This window comes from Amborella trichopoda, chromosome 2, assembly GCF_054954075.1.
Source record: "Amborella trichopoda isolate Santa Cruz 75 chromosome 2, AtrichopodaSantaCruz75HAP2 v2.0, whole genome shotgun sequence".
Lineage (NCBI taxonomy): Eukaryota > Viridiplantae > Streptophyta > Magnoliopsida > Amborellales > Amborellaceae > Amborella > Amborella trichopoda.
Window position 1 is genome coordinate 56229687 of NC_142337.1, and position 12107 is coordinate 56241793.

General features: G+C 36.4%; 1 protein-coding gene and 1 pseudogene across 1 annotated transcript in view; one reads left to right on the top strand and one right to left on the bottom strand.

Moving 5' to 3' along the window:
• LOC18431374 (proteasome assembly chaperone) overlaps positions 1-1681 on the top strand; it is a 29670-nt gene extending 27989 nt beyond the window's left edge. The window contains exon 7 of the mRNA XM_011623956.3: positions 1159-1681. Within this exon, the coding sequence (XP_011622258.2) occupies positions 1159-1248 (90 nt within the window). The 3' untranslated portion in view covers positions 1249-1681. The remainder of the gene's footprint in view (positions 1-1158) is intronic.
• Positions 1682-7414: 5733 nt separating this feature from the next.
• LOC105420423 (pentatricopeptide repeat-containing protein At1g25360 pseudogene) lies at positions 7415-10490 on the bottom strand (annotated as a pseudogene).
• Between the last annotated feature and the right edge of the window lie 1617 nt (positions 10491-12107).

A 12107-nucleotide genomic window follows, 5' to 3' on the forward strand; every position in this document is an offset into this window, starting at 1 on the left:
CTAGGTTTGGAGAGTTTCTCCGAAGGTTTGAGCGCCGCCTTCTTTTGTTGGAGATTTTCTCCAAAACCTTGCTAGTGGATTGGAAGTTTGGGTACCCTTCTTCTTCTTTTGGGGTAGGTATTTCCTAAAATCCTAGCTTGTGGATTGAAAGTTCTCCACAATTGGGTTTGGGCCTCCTTATTCATTTCCCTCATGCGACAAATCTCCATCCAAGATTCCTACAGCCAAATTTGTCACCCATTTAAACCTTTTTATGGTCGCTAGTCAAACTTATCAAAACATAGGTAAACTTGCTCAAAAGCTACTCTATGATATATCTACCCTTCATAGCCTTTAAACTTAAGTTTAAACTCGGGATTTGCTTTAATTCAATCCTAGAATCCATTTTATCGTCCTCTTATCTTGCTAGGCCACCTAAATTCTAGACAGCTTTAACCCTTTCAAAAACTATGTAACTTATCCTGATCATTGCCTTAACCTAAAGCAAACCCTTCCCTGCAACGCTAACCCTAGTTCTACTTTATTTAAACCTTGTATTATTTAGTTCTACCCCAACTAGGGAATCCTTCATATGCCCAAAATCATACTGTCCTAATCTACCATAGGAACCTAAAACCCTTGAACGCAAAATTAGAATTCCTAGTTCTCAAACATTATCTTGCTACATCCACCTGGCATGTCACACATGTGTTGGAGCCAAGCCCCGTGTTCTCCCACCCCTTTCTCCCTTCCCCCACCCCTCTCTCTCTTCCTCATTCACACACACACATATTATATTACCATTAAAACATATAATTATCCTTTGACTAGCTAATTTTTTTCAATTTCCTCCATCATCATCATCATGATCATCATCATTATTGAAGTCTTTTTCCAACGAATTGGGGTTGGCTACGTGAATCTTGGTCCACCATTCTGCTCTATTAAGGGCTATACCCTTAGTGATGCTGTAAGTACCCATATCTTTTCTCAATACCTTCCAACCATGTCCTTTTAGGCTTACCTTCCAATTTCCTTCTAAAACATGTTTTTTTACATTTTCTCCCTTGATGAAATGGCACACATATTTCTCGCTTGATGCCCATGCACTTTGTTCCTCACCTTAATTACATTTGGAAACCCTGTTTTTTATTTGCTTTTATTGGGATTATCTTTCAGGCTGATGCTGAGGGAAAACTACTAGAGAAGCTCAAGAGTTTGGGATATGTTAGGCCAAAACCAGGAGATGCAACCCACTCCTCCGCATGACTTCAATCGAAGAACAATGAGCGTTTCAATGTTGCTAGGTTTGCAATTTTGTGATGTAGGCCATATGTCTCCCCGTCTCATGAAAAGAATTTGTTTATATGTGGTTTCCCCATATCCAAACATGTTTTTTTTTTTATTAATTTAGTGTCCATTTTCTCAATAAATTGTACATTAAAATGAGCCTGTAGGTCACTAGTTTGTGGCTGTACTTGCAGCATCTGGTTCCCAATTTCCCACTCAAATGGGTTACCAAGGGGCTATGATTTCTCATTTGGAAAATGTATTTCTATTGTTATGTATGTATGAAGGTAGGCCTTAGGGATTATGGAAGACAAGCACCAGAGGCTTGGTGTTTTAGCGAAGATTGTTACTTAATTCTTTTTACTTGTGTTGGAAATTTTATTTGTAGTTAAATAAAACCATTTTGAAGCAATATTGTGATAATCCCAATCACTTTTTTTTATTACACCCTACTTTCATTGTATCTTCGTATCATCCAGTATGGAAACCGTATGTTACAAACATGATGATGTTTCTATTCTATTCGTTTTGATGGTCAAGAGCCCGGACTTACACAGCAAGAAAAATCCATATTGTAATTAGGGCTGCTACTGGCCCGGCCGGCTCAAACCTGGGATAGCTTGAAACCAATTTGGCCTGGGCCGGGCAGGCCCCGACCCGAAAGTTATGATTATGGAGACCGGTTGAATATGTTTTATTAAGCCCAGGACGGCCTGCACACGGCTCGAAAGTGTTTTGAGTCTTGGCTGGCCCAAATATAAGCCCAACCTGTCCCATTTAGAAGTTCTTCTTTTAGGCCTCTCCATCCAAACTTTTCTTTTAAGTTAAAAAAAAATCTATAAAAAATTATGTGAACATTTTTTAGAAAATTTAAAACTCCTAGTAAGGCATTGGGAATTAAAAAATATTGGGAAGAGTGGTGGGGACATGCACCTATTTTTTCATCCGGCCGTCCTCTCTATTTGTCTTTCCAAAAATATGTTATCTCTAAAATTTTATTTTTTCAAACTTTGTTCTCTCTTTTCAAAACCCATTCACTCTCTAGTTCTCTTCTCGACAAAAAAGGAAGTGCACATTGTTTTCCTGTTCAAAATCCACGCTAGATGTTTTATTGACGGATCAAATATAAGATTCAATCCTGCTCTTTCTCTCATTCACACATTGTTTTGTAAAACCTAATGTTTAGTTAATGGGAAAAATGGGACTATTTTTCTTTGCTACAATGTTGTCAAAATTAATCATGACTATAAGATGTGAAATTGGGTGACTGCTTTTATTTTATAGATCAAGATCAAAGTTCAAAAGAACTTTTCTCGTGACATACCTAGAATCTATATGTTAATTTATATTTATTTTTTTCATCTATTGTTTTTTAAAACTTCTTGCTTACTCACTTAATATGTTTATGCTGTTCTATATTTATGTTTCTTGTCAAAACTTGAGTGGTTCTAAAGCCTTTTGCTGACTCTCTCTATTTGTTTATGCTATTCAATATTGATTTTTCAAATAAAAAAATAGCCTGTTCTATATTTATGTTTCTTGTCAAAACTTGAGTGGTTCTAAAGCCTTTTGCTTACTCTCTCTATTTGTTTATGCTATTCAATATTGATTTTTCAAATAAAAAAATAGCCTGTTCTATATTTATGTTTCTTGTCAAAACTTGAGTGGTTCTAAAGCCTTTTGCTTACTCTCTCTATTTGTAAAGAAATGACTAATTGAGGCTTAGAATTTGTACCACATAAGGACAAACTTAGGTGACTTTTTTTTTTTTTGGGTATACAGAAGGTATTTTATTCCAGGGAAAAGTTTATGTATGGTAGTGAGATGCACCTCATAATTCTAGTGGAAAAAGAGTGTTTCAAAGTTAGAAAACTTTTCAATTGATCTTTTGGACCTCAATATGTACATATATAAAGAAAAAAAAGCATTTCTAGTCCCAAAAATGGTATATTTTGTAAAAAGTTATCCTAACTTATTATTTTCATGATTTTTAAATGTTTATGTATGTGCTCAAATCTACATTATTCTTTAAATTAATATTTGACGAAAACTTTCTTGTATATCTGTAGGTCTAAACATGCATGCAGATATACAAATTAGGGCAAACCTACTTTTTAGAGTACCCTTTCCAGATTTTTTCAAGACGTTATTCATTAGGGTCGAGATGATATTTGAACACGTTGATTAGATTTGAAGTAAAATATTTGAGAGATTCCAAAACTTCATATACTTCTAATGCCAACTGTTTGGCCGTGGAAGTTAGAGAGCATATTGTATGCATCGTTTTCTTTGTAGTCGAATAGAAAGAATAAAAAGAAAGCCGAATGTATAATTTGAGATATTATTGGAAATTAATTATACAAGAGTTAAATTAGAAAATAATACGATAGATGTGTTTAATTATGTTTAACAAGCATGTTTAGAGCATTTATTATTCTCTGGATTAAGTTAAAAAGTTGAAGACTTGTAATTTGCTATAAATTCTGAATAATTCACAACAATTTTAATTCTAATTTGAAACAAGGAGTACATTCACAACGCGGAACATTTCACTAACAGATGTTATTGACTATTCAAAAACAACCCATTAAAAAACAACCATAACCATTCAAAATTACAAGATTAACTACGAATGACGGTCATTCACTAGCAGATGTTAGTGACTATTAAAAGACAACCATGAACCTTCCAAGAACCTTCCAAATTACAAGATTAACTTCCAAATTACTCCAAATTACAAGATTAACTTCCAAATTACTCCAAATTACAAGATTAACTTCCAAATTACTGTCATTCACTAGCAGATGTTAGTGACTATTAAAAAACAACCATGAACCTTCCAAGAACCTTCCAAATTACAAGATTGACTAGGAATGAAAGTAACTATTAAAAACAACCATGATCATTCTAAATTATATGATTGACTACCTTCCAAATTACAAAATTACCTTCCAAATTACAAGATTGACAAGGAAAATTACTTTCCAAATTACAAGATTGACTAGAAATGGAAGTAACTATTAAAAACAACCATGATTATTCTAAATTATATGTTTGACTAGGAATGAAAATCTAAGTCTTTGTGAAATAATTTCAATGAGAAAAAAAAAAAAGAAAAAGAAAAAATCCAATGAGAAAAAAAAAAGCTTTTAAATAATGAAGGGAAGTCTTTGTGAAATAATTCCGGATGAGAAAAAAAAAAAAAAAAAAATTAGTTATTAGTTTAGAGACTTCTAGTCCAACTTTACATATTTTAATATACTTTTTCAAACCTCTGAACTTTACATATTCTAATATACTTTTTCAAACGTCTTATTACATATTACGTAAAAAAAATAGATAAACATACACATGCCATTGTACTCATCAGGAAGGTTTGTAGTAGCTTAATGCTCGCTCACTTCTTTTTCAAACCTCCTACTATCTCGAGTAAAGAAATAGATAAATAGATACCTCTCATTACACTCATCGGATAGTTTCTAGTAGCTGAGTGATTGATCACTAAGACTCATCGGATCGTTTCTAGTAGCTGAGTGATCGATCACTAAGAAGTAAGTAACAATTATTTGTATTATACTTATACCAATCATTATTTTTTTCGCCTTATGGCTACATCCAATCTACTGGTATCACATTCTTTTTTCAGGAAGGAAAAATCAAAAAAATATTTTTGATTGCTGTTTTTGTGTCGAATTTATTTGAATCATAATTATATTGGGTCACCTGCAATGTCTTAAATCTAAAAATTCACAAATTCATAACTACAGACTTATCCCATAAATTTTTAATTCTTATTTTATAATCCATTCTAGCCTCCTCTTATCAGCATCCTGGCAATAGAAATAACGAATCAAGATCCTGGCATCAGAAGTAACGAATCATGCCTAATGAGTGTTCCCATGCCAAAAAGGTGCATATGACATGTAATATGTTTGTAACTTTTAAAAGTGAATGGTTAACTCTCTACATGAACTTAACAATTATTTTTCATGATATTTATGTTGTGATGTTCTAAAAGCCTACGTTAAACCGCAAAATCAAATTTTATTATCTTTTATTCGATTTTCTCCTTTTTACCGAGAATACAATAGGCAGATATTGAGCTGAGTTAGAGACACATCAGATGGTTGTCCACCGGCTGGCATACCATATAAAATCCAAATGCCATCCCAATAGACTCATCCTTTTAAGATTTTTGTGTGCCTTTTAATCTTCAATAAAAAATTTATAATCTTTTCAGACCAATCAACTCTTACCAAAAAGCCTTTTTTTCTTTTTTTTTTTGGTATTTCAGTAGGGATGATGAGTCTCTACCTTTTTTGAAATCTTTAGTGATTTTTAAAGGAGTTAGGTGAAAATAAAATCCTAGATCTTAGCTAGGGCACATCTGATGCTACCACCACGACCCCAACCCCATTCTCCCTTTACTGTGTCCTTTTTCTTTTTCACCTTGCATAATCTTTTTTGATGCACACGGCAACCCCCGCCCGAATGGCCCCCCTCCCGGGGGCTCTCTCTTTCACTCACACATGTGCATAGTGTCCTTTTTGTATGCCGCAAGTTTCATTGTGCACACGAGCTATTTCTGACATTGAACACCCACATTCCAATTCCAGGTACATATTTTACATTTGCGTTGAGGAAAGAAAGAAAAATATGGATAGTTACTATTCTTACATGAATTTCCTTATATTTACCCCACTAAAATGGTTGAGGCATGCACATAGTTTTATTATCCTACTTCCAATACTTTTTGTATTATATACTCTAGATATACCTTAGACCCCAATATTTTTTTTTTTGTATTTACCTCCAATCAAGAAGTCAATAAAAATTATGACAAAAATACATATTTTTCTCTTTTCCCTTTAGGTTTTTTTTAATCACGCATTAACACTCTTCTCTCTCTCTATTTGCCCTCTCTCTACCACTCTACCTATCCTCTCGACTCTCCTTCCCTCTTGCTTTCTCTCTCTAACTCTCTCCCCCATTGCCTCACATCTGCTATACTGAATATATGTTTTTCTGCACAAAAGCCGAAATTACAGCTAAAATTAAGACCAAAATAACTACATTAAACTCATTTGTAAGTTTATCCCAAAAATCACAGATTTCAACAAACAAGCTTACCAACAGCAGTTGAACGGTTTTCAACATACAAGGATAGTAAGTTTATCTCAAAATTATAGATTTTTTAGACCCATCTGAAGTTGCTATGCTTAATAAAGATAGACAGACTCGAAATGCTATTTGGATACCTCTTTAGGAAAAATTTTTAAAATTTAACTTTGATGAAAGCTCGATTGGAAACCCAAGCCCAACAAGTTATATGGGGAATTACAAATTGACTGTTCAGAACCATGTGGACATACAACAGTGAATGAAGCTGAGGCAATAGCTCTTTTGGAGGGTTTAAAGATAATAAAAAACCTTGAGGGCCAAGAGATGATTAAAAGTGATTCAAACCATGTTATTGTTAAGCAAAAGAAGAAATGAAACCACCTCGAAGATTATGCAGCATTTTTGATGAAATCATGTCCGTTTTAAGTAGTAGTTCTTTTGAGTTATCTCATTGTTTTAAGGAAGCTAATATAGAAGCTGTTGCTTTAGCACAAGGTGGTGTGCACCAACATTCATCGGTGGTTACATCATTTTTTTTTTTAACTTCCTTGTTATCGTTCACGAGTGAATGAACTTCATATTAACTGATTTCACTCTTTATCTCATTGCTTCACCTCATCTTCCAATCCCTTTATGCAAATCTTCCTCGCTCCACAAAGCCCGCTTATTATTGGTGGCCCTTCTCTCTATATTCTCATCTTGCTGCTAACCTTTCTTCTCCCCCAGACCTAATGGCCTTGTCCCCATATCCTGCTCCCATTCTTTATGTTGAAGCCGTCGCATAAGCCAAAATCCGTCTCTTATTTACTAGGGTAGAGAGTGTTGGAGAGGGTGGGTAGAGAGAGAAAGAGAGAGATCCGATAGAGATAGAAAGAGAGGGTAGAGAGAGAAGAGGATAGAGAGAGAAAAAGAGTATTTTTATCAAAAATAAATTGTTGACTTCTTGATCGGGGGTAAATATGATATTAAAAAAAAAAGTGTTGGGGTGTAGAGTGTAATATATAGAGTATTAGGAGGTAGGATGTCTAATAAAGTAATTGGGGTATCTATAATTTTCCTATAAATAATTGAATGGGCATAATCCTGGGCAAAGAAATGAACATCAAGGTTTACAGAAGTAGAAATTTCAGGCACAAAAGTGAGTTTATAGAATCCCACAATTGGTGGGTTAAGAATGAACCTCTCATGCACTCAACCAAGGGGCTGGAAACACCAAAAGAATGAACAAAGACCAACAGCATCCATCTGTATCCCATGTCCACTCACCAAAGTCTCTGCAAGAGCACTCACCATGCTTAAAATGGTGGAACCTCTTTCCATCCCTCACAATGATCTCCCTCTCCACAACCTTAGACATTAACTTCATTGCAGTGTGGCAATCCCCACATATCCTCAAGTTCTTCAAAACCCTAGTCTTTGAACCTGGCGGCAACTTCAACAACCTGAAACCCACTGCCAGTTTTTCACTGTGTCGACAAGCCATATTCTTTTTGCTCCAATCCCACATCATGCAATACAAACCAGGTATCAGGAACTTCTTCATACTCGCACCTAGCTTCTCTAGTAATGCATACACCTCGTGTACATAAGGGTGCAATGTATCGTCAACCAAGAACACATGAACTTGGTTATCAACCTCTATCCAACTACATCCTGGTTCCTTCTTCAACCCCATGTCTTTCATGGCTTTCCTCACCTTTGCCACTCCTTCCCATTTCCCTATTGATACGTACATACTCGAAAGCAACACATAAGTACCATCATTGTTGAGCCTCAATTCGAAGAGGCACTCAGCTGCCATCAATCCAAGCTCCATGTCCCCATGGTTCCTGCACCCAGCTAGCAATGCCTCCCAAACACAAGCATCAGGGTAAAATGGCATGGTTTCAACAGTTTGTTTCGCCTCTTGGAGGCGGCCCGCCCGTTCTAATAGGTCGACCAAGCGAGCGTAATGGTCAGGACCAGGCGTAATGCCATAGGCTTTGTCCATGAGGTCGAAATATTTGCAGCCCTCACCCTCATTTACTAGACCAGTGTGGCTACACGACGATAGCACTGTGAGGAACGTAACCTTGTCAGGCTTGTACCCTGCCACGAGCATGTGTTAAAATAACATTATGGCCTCAGAGCCCCTGACCATGTTGCCCTAGGGCCGCAATCATTGCATTCCAAGACACCGCATCAGGTGTAGGCATGAATCGAAAGGCTCTCTCAGCTGCCTCCACTGAACCACACCTTTCATACATGGTCACAAGTGCATTGCCTTCTGATACACTAGAGTCGAGTCCCAATTGTATCAGTTGGGCATGACGTTGCGCACCATGACGTTAAGTCCCTAGCGATGCACAAGCTGTAAGGGCCCCGGCGAATGCAAAATCACAAGGCTAAGAGTCCTCGTGCCTCATTCTATTAAAAAGTGTGAGGCCCTCCTCACCTTGGCCATGTTGAGCTGACCCAGATATCATCACAGTCCAAGTAAGCTCCTTCCTTTCAACCATTTTCTCAAAAATCTCTCGAGCCTCTGTGATCATGCCTAAGGTTGTGTACCCAGATACCACAGCATTCCATGAGACCAAATCTTTCTCTCTCACTGCATCGAAAACTCTTGTTGCTACCTCCATTCTCGCACATTTTGCATACAAGGACACGATCGCATTCCACACTGGCAACGATATCTCTGCCTCTCTGTGTACGATGTAAGCATGTGCCTCCATGCCCGTTCGCACAAGTCCTATATTTGCACATGCACGCAGCAAGCTTGTATATGTAAACTCATCGAGCATTATGCCTTTACCATTCATATCTCGAAACAAATCGAGGGCTTCCATATACAACCCATGTTGTGAATACCCAGCAATCATTGCATTCCATTCCACATCAAATCTCTCCCTCATCACTTCAAACACTCTACGAGCGCTCTCAAGGTCCCCAACCCTAACGAATCCTGTAATCATTGTAGTCCATGTAAACTCATCTCTCTTCGGCAATTCATAAAACACCTTAGAAGCCAAACCCAACTCCCCGCATTTTACATATGAGAGATATCAAAGCATTTGAAACCGAGGTGACATGAGCTAACCCTGCCTTCAAAACAACACAATGGACCTGTGAACCCAAATTCTGGTCCTCAAGCCCAGCGCAAGCACTCGAAGCAGCTGTAAAAGTGAACCCATCAGGCCTAGGCTTGCCTTGCTCAAGCATGGCGCTAACAAGAGGTAAGGCCTCGCGGAACTTGCCATGGTGGCCACAGGCCGAGATTATGGTGTTATAGGCCACTGTATCGCTGGTGGGCATCTCGTCGAAGAGCTGGCGCGCGACTGCAAGGGCACGGGCACCGGCTCGCCGGTGAGCGGCGAGCAGGGTGGTACGCGAGACCAAGTCTCTTTGAGGCATTCGGTCGAACACATAGTGCGCGCAAGTTAGGTCTTCCGTGCTGCAATAGAAGGCGATGAGGAGGTGGACGCGTGGCTTGAGGCCGGAAGTTATGATGAGGGCATGAATGGCGCGTCCTTGTGAGCGCGAGTGGGTGCGGGTGGAAGCTTGGTGGAGGGAAGCCAGGCGCCATGACGTCGGATGTGGGCTCGTAATGGTGTCCTGTTTCGCGGGTAAATGATAAGGTGCATGCTTCATGACAAGGCGGCATGGTCATGGTTAGGGTGCGAGCACGGTTTCGGCCTCATGTTGCTCGGGGGATTTTTGTTTTTTGTTTTTATATTTGATAATTAAGGGGGGAGATATTTTTGAATCAATTAGTGGTGATTGAAGTTGTTAATGAAACGGAAGCTAAAACCTGCAACAAGTATGGGTTGCTATCACTGTGACCTCAACTCATTTGTCAGGGTTTTTTAGTACTTTCTAATGCAATAGTGTAACCCTTTTAAAGGCAATTTATATGCACTAATTAAAAGGTTTGTGTTATTGTTAGCAAGGTAAGAACCAGGAATCAGTGAAATAATAAGGATGGCAAAAAAGATTTTAGATGGTTTATAATTAAAAAAGGGAAAACGCTAGAAACATAGCTGTGGCCCAAAAGACACTTAATCTTGATCATATCGGTTGGCCCATCTTAAAATCCTGCTAGAAAATGGAGGTTCAATAGTGAAAACATTCAAACCTATAACTTTGACTTTGACTATTATGGATCTAAAAATAAAAAAGATTTGAAATTCTAAAACAACATATATATTTTATAACGTATTACTTAAAAGGAAAAAGTTTATATGAGGTTGCAACCTTAAAACGTAAAATCATAGATGCACCTAAAAAATCTATCATAAATGTCGTTTTAATGTTAAAAAACCCTCTAATCGATCATCTCGATATCGAGATGCATGAATATGAAAAGAAAAGTTTTTGAATCCAAAAATTAATACATCTTGCAACACATTAATACTCTCTAATGCCATAGTGTAACCCTTTTAAAGGCAATTTAGATGCACTAATTATAAGGTTTGTGTCATGGTTAGCAAGGTAAGAACCAGGAATCAGAATCAGTGGTATAATAATGATGGCAAAAAAGATTATAGATGGTTTAGGCTTTATAATTAAAAAATGTAAAACGCTAGAAATATAGCTACGGCCCAAAAGACACTTATCTTGATCATATCGGTTGGCCCATCTTAAAATCCTGCTAGAAAATGGCGCTTCAATGGTGGAAAACACTCAAATCAATAATTTCAACTTTGACTATTATGGATCTAGAAATAAAAAAGATTTTAAGTTCTAAAACAACATATATATTTTATAACGTATTATTTAAAGGGAAAAGTTTATATAAGGTTGCAACCTTAAAATGTAGAATTACTGATGCACCTCAAAAATCTATCAGAAATGCCGTTTTAATGTTGAAAAAACCCTCTAATCGATCATCTCGACATCGAGATGCATGTATATGAAAAGAAAAGTTTTTGAGTTTAAAAAATAGTGCATATTGCAACACATTATCTAGACCGTCCATTTTCAAGATTTTCATATATTTATAGAGCTACTTGATTTTAACCATTTTTGGAATTTAAAATTTTCTAATTATGTATGAAAATAGATTTTCTGATAATACTAAGTATTTTTTACAACAAAATTACATGTTATAATAAAATTTTAAGGTGCACCTTAATTGGATTGTTTAAAGTTGCAACCTTATAGAAACCGCACCTTATTTAAACCATCCATCTTCAATTGTATAAGAATTCATTAGATCTGCATCTTTTCTATGGCTTCCAATTAATAATCATAAGAAAATTTTACGCCACCAAAACTACATCTCCCAGCAATGTTTCAAAGTGTGACTTCACTTTTGTAACATGAGGTCGCACCCTTGAGATATAATACAGTCTTAAGAAAATAACGTCCTAAAGTTATCATTAATAATAAAAATACAAGAGATGCAATTCATAATGAACCCAATATCTCTATTTATTTGTTACATCAATGTATTTCATACCTATAGATATAGCTATTTATTTTTTATTCAGGCTACAGTTTTATTACATCAATAGATAAAAATAGTTCTAATTGGATATATAATTTTCTGCTTTTTAAAGTGATATAGCACTTCCAACCAATAGAGTATTAGATGAGCAAGAACCATAAATAAATTTCCTTGCATGTTTGAAAATATATAAAAACAAAAGTAGAACAAGTGAAAGCACATCAATAATAACCTCCTAATATCTAAGGATCAAAGAATATAAGTATAACAAGATATATACTTGGGAAAT